Here is a 14,977-nt window from a genome sequence, read left to right on the forward strand (position 1 = left end):
TGCAAACTTCAAGAAGTCCTTGTTTTTTACTGCTGAGTAGTACTCTAATATGTATATATTCCATACTTTTTTCATCCATTCTTCATTTGAAGGGCATCTAGGTTGTTTCCAGGTTCTGGCTATTACAAACAATGCTGCTATGAACATAGCAGAGCATATACTTTTGTTGTATGATAAGGCCTCTCTTGGGTATATTCCCAAGCCTTTCCACTTTCCTTCCTACTTCCTCTCTCCCCTTCTCTCTTATTTCCACCTTTCCCTTCCTTCTTCACGCTTTCATTCCTTTTAAATTCCAGGACAAGAGTGTGAACACGAAATAGGGAGAACTGCAACACTAGAGAAGCGCCATTCCAAGCAGGATGAGGTAGTAATCCACACTTGATCCCATCTGTTCAGCAGGCACTCACATTTTCTCCTTCAAAGCCTTGTTTCTGTTCGTTCCCGATTCCATGAAGAACATTTCTCCACAGCCAGCTTCTTTGCTGTATTAATGTGGCCCATTCTGAGATCTCATGGCCTGAGGAGACATTAGTATCCATTCTCCAAAGGATTCACGCTAGGCTTACCTTTCAGGAATTCAGGATGGTGTTAAGTTGGAAGCATAGACCCCAGCCCTGAGCCTGACAGTTGTATTGATCTGGACTCCAAATCCCAGCAGGGGGACCACTCCCACAGAGTATTTAAGTGAACTCCCAAAAGAGGAACACGTGGTCCCTTTTCCTTCCTCCTGTGGTTGCATCATGGCCTCTCAGTTCCCCCTTGGGGCCACCTAAGAACGCAGGAATCCCATTAAACCTAGATATTTCTTAATTTGGCTTGTTTGGGAATTTGTGTTGGCAGAGAGCTCATGTTAGGGTTCTACAAAGATGCACAAGGGATTTTAAACAGCAGTTGATTGCAAGCATTCTCCTCTGAAATCAGTGCATTCATTAAGAAAAAAAGATCAACACTGTTAATAACATTATTACCTCAAATAAGGGGCAGCCAGCTATGAAAGACAAATCTACAGATCTAAAAAGATCTGTAAACACAAAGAATGCCCTATATACGATCAATTTAAAAAACAAAAAGATAAACTTGCCCTGTTTACCAAGTTTGGTTTATTTTACACATCAAATTTCCATCGCTTAAAAAAGGGGAAGTTCATATAAAGTATGAAACACCCTGGCTTTATTAACACAAACATATTTTTATTAAAGAGTGAATGCATTTATCTAAAGAATAGTTTACATATGTCATAATGCAACAAGCATATCTTCAGGAGGTGAGTCCTCACCAATACGACTCCATGCTTATTGTACATGCCTTGAAACTGTACCCACATGGGGGACATACACACGCATGTGCACACACACACAAACACATACATGGACACACAGGTACACAAACCAAAAATACCAACACCATTGCTGTCTGGATTATATTAGCTTTCTCTTAAGGCTTATAAGGTGCCCTGTTGCCCCTAACATCATGAGAAGTAAAACACACCTTTTAAAGGGGCAATATCACTTGAAAAAGTGTTTCATGTGCCCTCTTAATGTGTCTATTCATCTTAAATGTGTATATTTTAACAAATAAGTTCCATGATCCTTTATGATATGCAAAGATCTTAAAATTGAGAGATCTCAAGCTATCAGTGAGAATTTTTCTTCAGAACTGATGTTCAAAGGGATCATTCTGACTCTAAGACATTATTGACTTCAGGACAACAAGATCACATTTTCATTTATAAGTTTCCAGATAGATGTGGGATTTCTACACAGACTTGATTTCACTCATTCCCTTCTTGAGTTCAATGCTGAATAATAGAGCAAGACTTCCCAGGCAATGTCATGTCAGAGTTTAAAACTTCCATGAAGGAGTCATCCAACAGTGTAGTAATGATGTAAGCTACTACAAACCAGGACTTTATAAAGGGCAATCTCTATAGACGCTGGCCACCCATCCCCCCTTTTCTCTAGGGTGTCTGATGTCTGAGAGTCCTGGTAGGTTTGCTGACGGTTCATTTAATTCATTTGTTATTTCTTCTTTGTTGGAGTCCTGCAGTATGTTGAGCCTCCATCCCTTTGAGGGAGGCTGGAAGAAGGAGAAACATGGGCGGGGGGACAGGAGGAGAGAAATGATCATTAGTTGCAAGGATTCTAAGAAAATAGATGAAGTGAATACAAGAGGAGGGTACTACTTGGTATACTCATGTAAATCAAAGCATTATCTTTAACTGCGAACTATCTGCCATCTAGCGTGCTGTTAGTTGTAAAGCTTAATCCAAGCTGTGCTGATTCATGTGCTGAGGAGAGCGTCTGCCAACATGCCAAGCAAGGAGGAGCAATCCGTCAGTCACCGGGACAAGTCCTTTCCATCCTGAAGCCTCCGCATCAGCATCACCTCCCCACGCTGCCCGCCCGCCTAGGGATCACAGAGATGCTGCTAACATTCTTGCTGGATTTCATAAGGCAGATCAGAACAGTCCATCAGACTACAGCCACGGAGCATTTGCCTGAGAATGGTGAAAATAGGCATGGAGATCTCCCACCCAGAAGTGTTGAAATAGGAGAAAAACCCAAGAAGACAGTCTGGAACTTTCCTCCTCGTCCACACGCCCACTCTCCTCATGGTCACAGCAGCAGCAGATATCAATGTCACGTAATTAATGATACATTTCTTTAGATTTAGAATTGCTCTTCTGAATTTAAAAAGCATGGTCAGCCAAGAGTTTTGGCAGTCTTTTCATACCAAATTTGAATCATTGCAGATACATCTATCTTCCGAAACTCCTTGCCCAAATGCTGCCTTCACTGGAACATCTCAAGTTCCTTCAGCCATCATCAGATTCTAATTCCTGGGAAGCCTCTTCAGATGAGCTGCTCCTATGGATCCGCCCATCACTCTTCATACTATGGAAAGTCTTCTTGAAGGCCTCCATCATGGCGTGCGCCAACTTCTTGGCCTCCAGCTTGCTCTCGCACTGCACGGCGTGGCAGTCCATCTGGTAAGACAGGTCGTCGTTGATCTCTCTGTACACCCAGGCAAAGATGTTGGGGCTCACGTTGTGGTCAGCTGTGCAATAGGCGATGCGAGCCACCTGGAAGGTATCCATGTGCACGGTCGCCTCGCCTTTGTGGTCAAGGTGATGAAGCCAGACTTGGAATGGACGGATCTCTAGGAGGGCATTGGCTGGAAAAACATCTTCTCGGGCCAGAGTGTGTTTCTTCCAGAGCTCAATGACCGGCTTCTCCGTGCAGCCAGATAAAAACTGCATGCCTGTGGTAGAGACTTTCCCCAGATAGGTGACCTGCAGACGGAAGACAGGAAGGAAAGGGGGAGGTCAGCATGGTGCACTGAGCTCACTCGGAAAAGCTAAGAGACAAGACATGTGATGCACACCAAAGTGGCAGAGCCACTCCTGGACCCCAGGGAAGCAGAATTTCTTCCCTTTCTTCCTAGAAAGTTTTCTCCAGGGCAAATGTATTGAACTTCTTTAAACAGAGTTGGACTTTTTAAAATCTAATACCTGGAGAACTCCTTCCCTCTTCCAAACCCCTTTTTAATTAAAAAATGACCAATGATGATGATCTTTCATTTAATTTGGCATTTCTTTGAAATCAGAGGTCACTAGAAGTTTACTTTCATTCAGCCAGAAATGTGAGCAAGAGCTCAAAGACAGCAGGAAACCAGGAGGCCGGCGCATCTGCAAAACAAAGCCTTTATGAAGCTTATCTCTTGGCTGAATCCTCTCTGCAAATCCTTCCCTTTCTGATTTCCTTTATGCTGTTTGCTTCCAGCAAATACCAAAGACACAAAAATGTGTTCTGTTCAAATTACAGCCTGAAGCATGATTTCCCCCTTCCACTGAGAAGTTTTAAAAATACAACAATGCTTTGCTTTTCAAGCTAAACAGTTTGTGAAATGAAGGGTATCTGGTTAAATGACTGTAGCTGAGAGACTAGGGAAGGCCAGAATGCAAGGTTATCAGATAGCTAGCTAAGCACTATTCAAAGGAGGGAAAATCATTCCAAAAGATTTAGATACTTTTTTAAAAATCTTGAGAGAAAGCAAAAGAACTTAGCTGTATAAAGGCACCTGTGGCCAAGCCTGAAGACCCGAGTCCAGTCCCTGAACCTACGTGATGGAAGGAGAGAACTGACTTCCAGTTGCTGTCCTCTGACCAAATCTGCCTCTGTTCATAACTTACTCAGAGGTATATGTTATTGCTTTTCTCATCAGGACAGGTAGACCTGCTACCACTGAAACGTAGACATTAAAGAACTAATGAAACCCAAGTGGTCTGTCGTGAAATATTAAAGATGTGCTACATTCTTTTATGCTGTGGAATATTTGTTTAATGATGCAAAGATGTGTTGCATTCTTTTATATTTCATTTCTTTAACTCTATGAAACTGTGTTACATTGCCTGCCTTAACCACATGCTTAGTCTAATAAAGACCTGAAGGACCAATAGTTAGGCAGGAGAGAGAAATAGGCAGAGCTGGCTGGCAGAGAGAATGAAGAAAGAGAAGAGGGAGATGAGCCAAAAAAAAAGAGAGAGAGAGAGAGAGAGAGAGAGAGGAGGACACCAGGGGCCAGCCATGCAGTCACACAACCAGTCTCAGAGTAAGAAAGAAAGAAAGGCATATAGAATAGAGAAAGGTAAAAGTCCAGAGACAAAAGGTACACAGGATAATTTAAGAAAATCTGGCTAGAAATAAGCCAGGCTAAGACCAGGTATTCATAAGTAAGATTGAGTCTCCATTCATTTGTGAGCTGGGCCTCCAAAGAGTAAAAACAAACAAACAAAAAACCTACAGTGGTCAATTAATGAACAATGTAAAGTTGTGTAGAATTGGTTAATTTAAGTTATAAGATCTAGCTAAAAACAAGCCTAAGCTATCAGCTGAGATTTTATAATTAGTAATAAGTCTCCATGTCATTACCGTGGAGCTGGTGGTCCCCATGAAAAAGTCTGACTAAAAGGAAGAAGTTAGATGCTGAGCGGAGGCAGAAAAGACAAGGGAATACGGACAGCTAAGCTTGAGTCGTTTACAACCTTCTCTTAAGAACTACAAAGGGGCTCACATGAGATATATCTCACGTCCCTACTAATTCCTACCTTCTCCAAAGTACTGCCATGTCCAAACAGTGCCAATTATTCAACCTCGATCAAACACTATAGAAGGTCATCAAAAAAAGTTAAACCATACTTTGATTTCATTTTGATATGACTCATTCATTCTTTCTTCTCAAAAGAGCAAATTGCAGGATTTTAATGATTTTAATTTGTCTACTCATGTTCACAGAACCCATTATGCCTGAAGTTAAAATGTGGAAAGAGCCCACATACGCAGTGTCACAAGTGAATGCACACATACAATGGAATATTACTTTGTACCAAGGGGAGGGAATTCTTACATATACTACCACATGGATAAACTCTGAGTATATTAGTGTGCAATAAACTAAAATAGATAAACACTGTGATTTTTCTAATATTAAAACAGTGGAAATCACAGAGACGGAAGCGCGAGTCTTGAGAGATGGAGGCATGGCGCACAGCAATGGCTGCTCTTGCTTGAGAGGTCCTGAGCTTCCGTCTTATAAGCCTGGAAGAGTTACGTTGTTCAGTGGAGGTGATGGCACTAGAACATCTGCCAGCATTAATACTACTGAAGTGTATACTAAAAACTTGCTTAAAGTGCATTCCATCGAAGCGAACTCTTCAAAAGTGTCATAAGGATGCTGAAGTGTAGCTCTCCACAACTGATGGTTCCCGGTGGGGATGGGAGTCGAGAAGAACTCAGTTTTCTTTAAGGGACTGGCCACCAAGAGTTTGACCATCCTTCAGTGAGTATACGAGCAACACTAATTGGACTTGGTTTAGTTGCTATTCTATTTGTTTGTGTTTTGTTTCTTCTTTTGGGGGAAGGGGTCTTAAAGGGTGGAGGGAACAGACATGGAGGACTGAGAAGTGAATGTGCTCAAGGTTTATGATGTGAAATTTCCAAATAATCAATAAAAATACTATGAAAAATGGCTTAAGATGTCATTTTTAGTGTTGTATGTATTTTACAAAAAGGAAAAGAAAAAAAAAAAAAAACAAGCAAAACCAACTAGTTTGGGTGCCTAAAAAGAAAATATACACATCATATTCACTGAAACTAGAAACATCAAGTTCTGTTAGATAGAAAGAAAGATAGTCTCTAGGAAGGGAAATTCTTTTGATTAACTTTCAGTACATTTACACACACACACACACACACATTTTTTAAAAAGTTATACAGAGAATTCAACTGTAAGAAAATTAAAAGGTACTTTTTCAAAAGCTTCATTAAAAGTTGTAGATGACTTACTCAAATCAAAAGCAATTTTCTAGTAATAAAATTCTGGCAGCCAGCCAAAAAAATATGTAACTCTCCTTATGAATGCTTATGATCCATAAGGTAAGGATTTTTAAGGAAAATACTTTTATTTTGGAAGTTTGTTTACTGAAGAATGGAACAGATTGGACACTCAAGGTTTGGATGAGACAATAATAAAAGCTATGTAATAATGCATAGATATTTACAAAGGGAATTTTAAAGCACTGAGGTAAAACATAATACACAGAATTTATTCTGGGTAAACTAGTGTCTACTTTCACCAATGACAGAAAAGAGCCATTAAGTAGCATTGCCAAAGGTGTCAAGTCATCACATATGCCCACAGCAAAATCAAACCCCAGTAAACTGAGGAGTTATAAAGGATGTTTGTGTCACACGCGATGGCAAAAGCATCAAATCTATCAAATTCATCGACAACTGGGATTTTCAATAGGATCTCACTACATAGTTCCAGAGGGTCTTGAACTCGTTAGGTAGGACAGACTGACCTTGAATTCCCAGAGATGTACCTGCCTCGACCTCCCCAGTTCTGGGATTGAAGTTGGGCCATCACATCTGCTTTGGGATGGAATATTGTTCTTACTAACTCTGTCTAAAGGGCCGAACTTAGACATAGGCAGGAGGCGTACCCAGAATCATTCAGATAGTAGTAGGAACATACTTTGTACATAAAATGTGTGGGGTGTGAGCAACAGCTTGTTGATCTGTGAAGAATTGGATATAGGGTCTACATGTCCATTGACTGTTTTTGCTATTGGATGAGAGAGAGAGAGACATCCCCATTTGTCTTTGCTGTCCCTCCATGTTCTCACTACCTCTGTCCTTAGATGGTCACAGGCATCTAAGATGAAGTTAGCCTTGCCACATGACTAGCAAGATTCAATTGTCTGGCACTTTTAGAATCTCTTCCAGTTTCACATACATCCAGACACGTTTTAAAATAAACATGTTATTCATTTTTTTTGCAACTCTCACAAATGACAAGAATGTGGAATCTAAAAAGGCCAAACTTGCAGAAATAGAGAACAGGATAATCAGCAGCAGAAGCTTGGAGGGTTGGAGGGGGAAGACCCGGTTCAAGAGTGCAAAGCGACAGCCAGACAGAATAAATCAAATATTACATATACTACTGTATATAGGAGTGATTGCAGTCACATGTATTGTAAACAAGATAGCCCAAAACAGCTAAAAGACAGGATTTTGACTACTGTTATCATGAAAAAATGATAAATGTTAAACATCTGGACTATTTATAAATATCTGATAGCTATTCAATGTAGAAATGTACAAATTATCCTCCTGCCCTCTGTGAAGATGTACAGCTATAATCTGTCAATTTAAAGAATTTAAAAAATTAATTAATTTTCTCAAAGTACCCAAAATTCAGTGACACCCTAAGGAACCTCCCTGACTCCATTTTGAAATCAGGAGCGATTATGTGTTTTGTTAAAATTAAGTTTCTATTTACTGTAAGAGCTGAGTTCTCTCTGTTTCCTGGAACCTGACCTTCCCCAACCATGATCTTGACTTGTTTTATAGAACATCCTTACCCTTCCTGACTCTCCACCCTCCCTGACAATCTCTGAACCCTTCCTAACCACATGTCTTTTGATTTTTTCTGCATTTATTTATTGCCCCATTGTCTCTCTTGTCTAAGCCTACTTTGCAATTAATCTTGATTTTACTCCTTTAAAGGGGTCCAAGAAATCGATTTGGGGCTGCTCTCTTTAACCTGACTTAGGAGGCAGTCGCTGGCCAGCTCTTCGGTGCACCCCAATAAAAATCAAGTTAGCTTCAAAGTTGGCTCAAATTGTGATAGAATCTTACTCTCACTGGTGGGGTTAGCAACTGTGTATGCAACTACACCCCTGCTATATACTGGGTCAAGAAGTAGCTAGATATTGGCAAACCGAAATCCTAGAGCATTGGAGCATTGTATGTGTATACACCTACATCAGCAACGTCACAGGGGCTCTTTCGAAATCTATATTGGGAAAACATTCCATGCCCTAGCTACTCTCCACAGAGGCCTGCCAGGCTTGCCATCCTCTCTGCTGCATGGCACTGGGAACACAAGGCTCAGTGTGTGCTACCACCAGCACAGCTGTAAACAGTGTCAGAAGCAGGTGATGAGAAAGAGGGTATGTGCCAAAGAGATGAATGTTTCCTTGATGAATGGGCTTCTTTTAAGCCCTGGCCGTAAGAGGTACAATCTTCTGGGGCTACAGAGTTACAAAAACTTCCAAATTTCAAAACTGGTCAATAAATCTATCCAAACTTGGCTTTTTTTCCTCTCTCTCTCTCTCTCTCTCTCTCTCTCTCTCTCTCTCTCTCTCTTTCTCTCTCTCTTCTTCTTCTTCTTCTTTTTTGTTCTTTACCTTCCAGGGGGAATGAATAAAGAAGAGACTTGTAAGATGACAGGAGCAGCAGCCTTCAGAAGGATTAAGAGCTAGCTAGGCTCAGTTCATGAACACTGGAATCTCTTCTGTGGTCAGAGACAGGCGTGGGGTAAAAAAACAAGTGTAAATGAATCATTCTAAGAGCGATAAACAAATAGCAGAGAAAGAAAAACTTGTCCTCGTGTGTCACTTGATGGCGTATACTCCCACCCCAAACAGTATCTGCAGTGAGGGACAGTGAACTTTGTACAATCCCAATTGAAGAGACTGTCTGAGGACATTTCGAACACGTGGCAGTGAGAGGCTGTGCGTGAGAGGGAGCCATAGCATGTCTGCAGTGCTGACAGCAACCACAGAGCCGCTGTCCTCGGAACCTCTCCTTCCCAAGCATGAGCTGTTCAACCCACTCACCAGCTCTGCGTTCGTGTCCAGTCCTGCTCAGCTCTGGCGAAACAAGCTGTGGTTCCTGAGATTTTTCCTCATCTCAGCCAACACCACTCCTCCTTCCTGGAGGCCAAATACATAACTCATTCTGCTTAGAACCTGCCCTACTTCTCTCTAGATCGGACAAGATACGAACAGTAGTGACCTTGACCTTTAACAAGGATGCAAGATGGATGGATAATAATGTTAGAATCCACATGCCTTTGCAACCAAAGAGTTTTCGGCCTTCTTGGCTGCATAAGCCCAGCTTTATAAACTGGGCATCAGTCCAGTGTACTTCTAGAGTTCTCAAAACAGAAAAGGAAGGAAAGAAAAAAGAAAGGAAGGAAGGAAGGAAAGAAAGAAAGAAAGAAAGGAAGGAAGGAAGGAAGGAAGGAAGGAAGGAAGGAAGAAAGAAAGAAAGAAAGAAAGAAAGAAAGAAAGAAAGAAAGAAAGAAAGAAGGAAAAGACAAGAAAATGGTCCATCGAGAACAAAAGCTCTCTAGAAGCACCCCTTAGGCTATGAAAGATCTTGCTCTTTCTCTGTGTTCTGTAGAAGACTGCCTTTCTCTGACTAATATAAAAATAGCGTGATAGAACAGAAGGCAAAGAAAACGTAGCTGGATAGCCTCATAGCCTTTGGGTTACAAGACAGAAGACGAGAAAAACAAGAGTTACTGTTAACCCTGGGTCAAATGCCACTGCTTTGCTCTAACATTGATTTCCACTGGCATACTTCAGAGAACCGGGAATGAGAAAACATAGGGATTATTTAAGACCTTTACTTGAATCTTCTCTCTTCTTGCTGGACAAAAAGAGCAAAACTCCACTGGACACGCCAGTCATTTTACAGCCCAAACTGCAAACAGATTTGCCAGTTATGGGCATGTATCGTGTGCTCTAATTTGCAAAGGCAGTATTAAGAGATAATGATGTTCATAGTAAAAACTATGAAATTTTTGTCTATAAAATAATAAGCATGGAAGATTCTAGAAGAATAGTGAGTGAAGACCAAAAGATAGTAACTGAAAATAGTTCCTGAATCCCATGACTCAAAAGCAACACCAGCAATTGGACCATAGATGGTGACAGTCACCCAGGGCTTCCTTTATACAAGGTTAGTGGTGAAATGTTTATGCAGATCATGACCCTTCATTATGCCTCCACATGTAACGAATATTGTTACCTTGCTTCTATAGACTAGGGGCCTCTGGAGAAATCAAGCAATTTGTCCAAGCCAGATGGGGGCCAAGACTTAACATTGGACAGTAGGATTTCGAACCCTTGCTGCCATCAGCTGCATTCCGTCTGTCCTCTCATAGATGATCCGCTCAGACAGGAGGGGGTCAAGAGGCCAGTAGGTAACCAGCAGGCAGCCAGCAGGTTCCCCTGGAGGGCCTTGTCTGGCATAGGTGTCACCCTCCCAAGAGTTGAGACATCTCCATTCGAGTCTTTCTGCATCCCAGAGTAACTCAGGAACATAGTGCAAGGGAGTAACTGATCTCTTAACTATTTTTAATGTTCCAAAAAGGCTTTAAAATGTGTTTGCTGATACTTTCCTGTGGCATGCCTACATTTAATTTAGCAAATAATAAATTTCATTTACAGGTTGAGGCTTGGGGGGCAAGGAAATAGTTCAAAGCATAGCCTATATGATAGAAAATATAAATCTATTATTAACCACAGTAGAAACTGCTGATCTGAACTAATGAGAACCAATGAGAAGTCAGCAGATGCTTCAGGGTCCACTAATAAACACAAGTAGAACTTGGGTCTACATCTCCCAAGTTGCAGAAGAATAACCCTGTAACTCAGCATGTGACTTCATGATCTAACTTCTATGAGTCACAGCATAAGTACTTGCAATGGTGGAGAGTCCATATGAGTTTGACTGCAGTATAGTGGCCGGCTGATTAGACAAGCATTGGGTTGCTGTGCAGGTCTCTTCTTGATTGGCACTAGCATCTATGTCAGATATGTCTGAGTGAAGCAAATCAATATTCATAAGGAAGGTAGATCTGGTCCCATTCCCTGCAAGGCTGTATATCCCTCAAGGTATCTGTTGATACTATTTACGGCAGTACCAACAATAATAAAAGCAATAATTTTCTCAAGTGAATATTTATCCATAGCCTATTCATGCTCAAGCCCTTGTTGAGAAATATTTAGTAGTTTTTCCTAAGGTCACGGATATGAGGAATATTTTATAGCTTCAACATTTTCATGGATTCCATTGACAAAACCTAAAATCAGATTCATGGGAACTTTACTGAGGGATATATTGTAACGTAAATGTATACTATGGGAGTAATAAAATAAATAAGACTAAATATCCAGGAATAATTAAGTTCTATTTTAACTGCAATGAAGTCGTGCATGTGAAGCTCTGCTGTTCACCACAGCGTGTGCTTCACAATTACATGGTTAGGCTGACAAATTTGCTTGTGTTACATATATGATATCAAGTTGTTTCAGTAAAGTAGATGGATTAGAGTTTTACATCCTACCTTGCATGTACCCAGCCATTCTGATGTGCAATTTATCCTGTCATTTGGATCTTGGATGTGTGAAGCCTGGAAATATTGTCACTGTCACTGTCAAAGATGGGAGCAATTAATCTAAAGGGCACCAAAGTGTGCCCCTGAAGACAACGACACGTAATAAAAAGGACGCCACACTAAAACCCACATTTCCTCAGCAGGTCCCATCTGGAAAGCTGACCTCAGTATGGTCCAGACCCAGAGCTGCTCCACTCAGTGGCACCAGAACAATTTATTTCATGACAAGGCTTTCATTTCACCCTCTTCCTTCTCATCGGTGGAGCTTGCTGAAAGTGGGGCTGGCGTTCAGAAGCCTGCTATAGGCAGGTCCTCCAAGGGTCATGTTTTCTTAATGCTAAATCAATATCAGGCACACTGCTTGGGAATTACTCTGAGGAATGGTTTTAGGAGACAGGCACTGCAATGGGGAAGAAAATGTCCCCAGTCTCAGCCCTTGGAACTTTTTCCAGTTCATTTTCCTTGGCACACAGCTCATCAGAAATAGACCACATAAGGCACTCAATGTTTGAAAAGACTAACGTTGGTACAATATTGTGTTAAGAAGTGATAAATATACAAAGCAAATGTATATAAGGTCCATAGCTCTTAATTTTTGTCCTATGGAGGTAGGACAACAAAAAGGAAAGGTACTAGTAACCAACCATGATTTGCCATGGATTCCAGAGCAGTAAGGACAAGTTCAAATGAAAACCTTGGCACAAATCTTCACTGAAGTTTTGGTGTTGTTCTGATCTAACTTGATTTTTTTTATTCCATTTTTTTCAAAGTGACTTCTATTCCTGATAGGATACCCTACAATGGTCTTTTTCCTAAATCAATATAATTTCTAAATGCTTATCTTTATGCCCAAAGGTAAGTACAGCTCCCACTCCGTCTCAAAGAAGCTCCTTTTTACAACAGGTGGAGACTATTAGAGAGAGCCACACTTAGCCAAAAGGCAGAGAATAAGAAACTGTGCCCAACCTCAACAGATACACCTACAATGTGACTTTTATACTTAAACCTCATAGAGAATCACAGAAGATGGAGCAGAAATATTATAAAAGCCACACCTAGTTTGGTCTTCCATTTTTTAATCGCCTTCCTTATTTTACTCCTTCAAAGAATTGTTTATTATTTTGGAGGTATAATTCTATTATTTTCCCCCTTCCCTTTCCTCCAATATACTACTCCTTGCTCGCTTTCTTGATGACAAGAATAGAGGAAGCAGTCACCCTCGTTTTTTGATGATTGGATTGCAGACTGGTGTGACACTTTAATGGAACTGTTAATGTGGAATTCCCTCCTGCCTTCTGCCTTAGCAATTCTATGGATGTCTCATCAATATAAAAATGCACTATCGCGACTTTATCCATTACATCATCACTTATAATTATAAAACTCATAAAAGCTTTCATGCTCATACAAAACAAAGCAGTTTGATAAATTATACTACAATCATCTAAGATGTTATTACAAAAGCATATTATATGAACTATAGCATACTATAAAAACAAATTTATTCATAGAGAATGACTTATTGGCTAGATTATAATGTAAATTATAGCAGACCAAAAAGTTACTGCTCTATAAGAGCAAGAAGAAGAAGTACAAGCTCATATTTTTATGAATTTGCTCAGTTAGGAAAAAGGAAATCCAGAAAGAACAAGGACTTGTTTCCAACAGGGGGTGGCTAGTAATGGGAATTAAATCTCACAGTGATGTGAGAACAGGGTACCCACTTGGGGAAATGACAGCTTTTAGAACATCATTCCACACAGTTGTGGCATCCAGAATAAGGGAGACTGAGATTAATGCAGGCCACAGGAAGGGGGAGAAAGAGTTCAAAGTGAAATCAAAACAAAACAGAGGGAGTCCCATGGGATTGCAAAGGAAATGTGCAGCCAGAGAGGAGGGAACAAAACACCCAAGTGATGTTCCTGTCCTCAGGCTTGAGCAGGAAAAGCTACAAGGCAATGTGGAATTATATGTGCTGTTTGCTTTTTAAAGCAGTGAATATGTGTGACCCTGCACCTGTTTTGTGCTTACTAGAGTTGCAAGTTAAACCAGTAAATGAAGAATTAGGTTTCTCACTTCTGGAAGTCAATACAGAAGGCAAAATTCTGGGGGATCTGCGTAATTTGCACAAATCCATGGCTTTTGATAGATAGACAGGTTGACACTGGTATCAACATATAGGTAGATTTTGTCCACATGGGTGCTTACATACACATATATACATATTTTTTTGCTGTGTCCAGTGCCCTGTGAACAGTAGCATGCATACAGCAACAAAGCCATGCCTGGAGAGAACCAGTCCTAAACCTAACAGTTAAAACTTGGAGACCATTCCAGAACATTGAACTTTGCCAGAAAGTGGAAAAACAGAATGAAATAGTCAAAAACAGCCTGAAGGCTCTCCTGTCAACCAAATGAGGGCTATCTGGCTATGGATATTTATGATGATGGTGGCAATTACACACTAAGAGAGTCAGGGTTTGTATACAGAAGATTCTGTCCCATCTGGTCCTGCAGTCATTCAGTCCCAAAGAAACACACAGAGGCTTACATTATAAACTATTTAGCCTATTGTTCAGGATTATTACTAACTACCTCTTACCACTTAAATTAACCCATAATTCTTATCTATGTTTAGCCATGTGGCATGGAACCTTTTCTCAGTAAGGTATTCTCATCTTGCTTCTTCTGCGTCTAGATGGTGACTGACTTTCTGCTTTTCTTCTTCCCGGGATTCTCTTATTCTGGTCACCCTTCCTATCCTTCCTGTCTGGCTACAGATGCTGCAAGGATGTGCTACCTGCCCGTCAGTCATCCAAAAATCATAAGCAGGACAGACTCAAACAGGGGAGGAGGGTGTGCTATGCTTTGGATCTGCAATGTTCTCCAGAGGCTCATGTGTTGAGTGTTAGTTGCCAAGCTTGTGGCACTATTTTGAAGGCTGTGGAAATTTTAGGACAGAACTTTGAAATGCACTCCTAAATTCAGGATTAGCTGTGATAGAATACTGATAGAAAAACTCAATGAAAGAAAGGTGTATTTTATTTCATTGTTCTAGCCCTTTCTATCCTGAAAAATATAGTGTTGTGGGCCAATTCGATTTATAGTGCTGGGAGTGCTTTCTAATGGCTCGTTATCAGGCAGTAGGCAGTAGACTGTAAGTACAGACAGCCAATCTACCTCAAGGGCATTGCTTAGACTCTCTCTCTCTCTCTCTCTCTCC

The 14,977-nt window shown here is 40.7% G+C and overlaps 1 protein-coding gene and 1 long non-coding RNA gene across 4 annotated transcripts in view; one reads left to right on the forward strand and one right to left on the reverse strand.

Annotated features, from left to right (window-relative positions):
• LOC126508761 (uncharacterized) overlaps positions 1-14,977 on the forward strand; it is a 355,346-nt gene that overhangs the window by 113,902 nt on the left and 226,467 nt on the right. The gene's annotated exons all lie outside the window — the stretch shown is intronic.
• The window catches only part of Pid1 (phosphotyrosine interaction domain containing 1), a 230,254-nt gene continuing 216,358 nt past the window's right edge, over positions 1,082-14,977 (reverse strand). For both annotated transcript variants that reach the window (XM_050154169.1, XM_050154168.1), the window contains exon 3: positions 1,082-3,292. In XM_050154169.1, coding sequence (XP_050010126.1) covers positions 2,816-3,292 — 477 coding nt within the window. In that variant the 3' untranslated portion in view covers positions 1,082-2,815. The remainder of the gene's footprint in view (positions 3,293-14,977) is intronic.

The sequence above is a fragment of the Alexandromys fortis genome, unplaced genomic scaffold (genome assembly GCF_014885135.2).
Source record: "Alexandromys fortis isolate MF-2015 unplaced genomic scaffold, M_Fortis_MF-2015_v1.1 scaffold_40, whole genome shotgun sequence".
NCBI classification, from domain to species: Eukaryota; Metazoa; Chordata; class Mammalia; order Rodentia; family Cricetidae; genus Alexandromys; species Alexandromys fortis.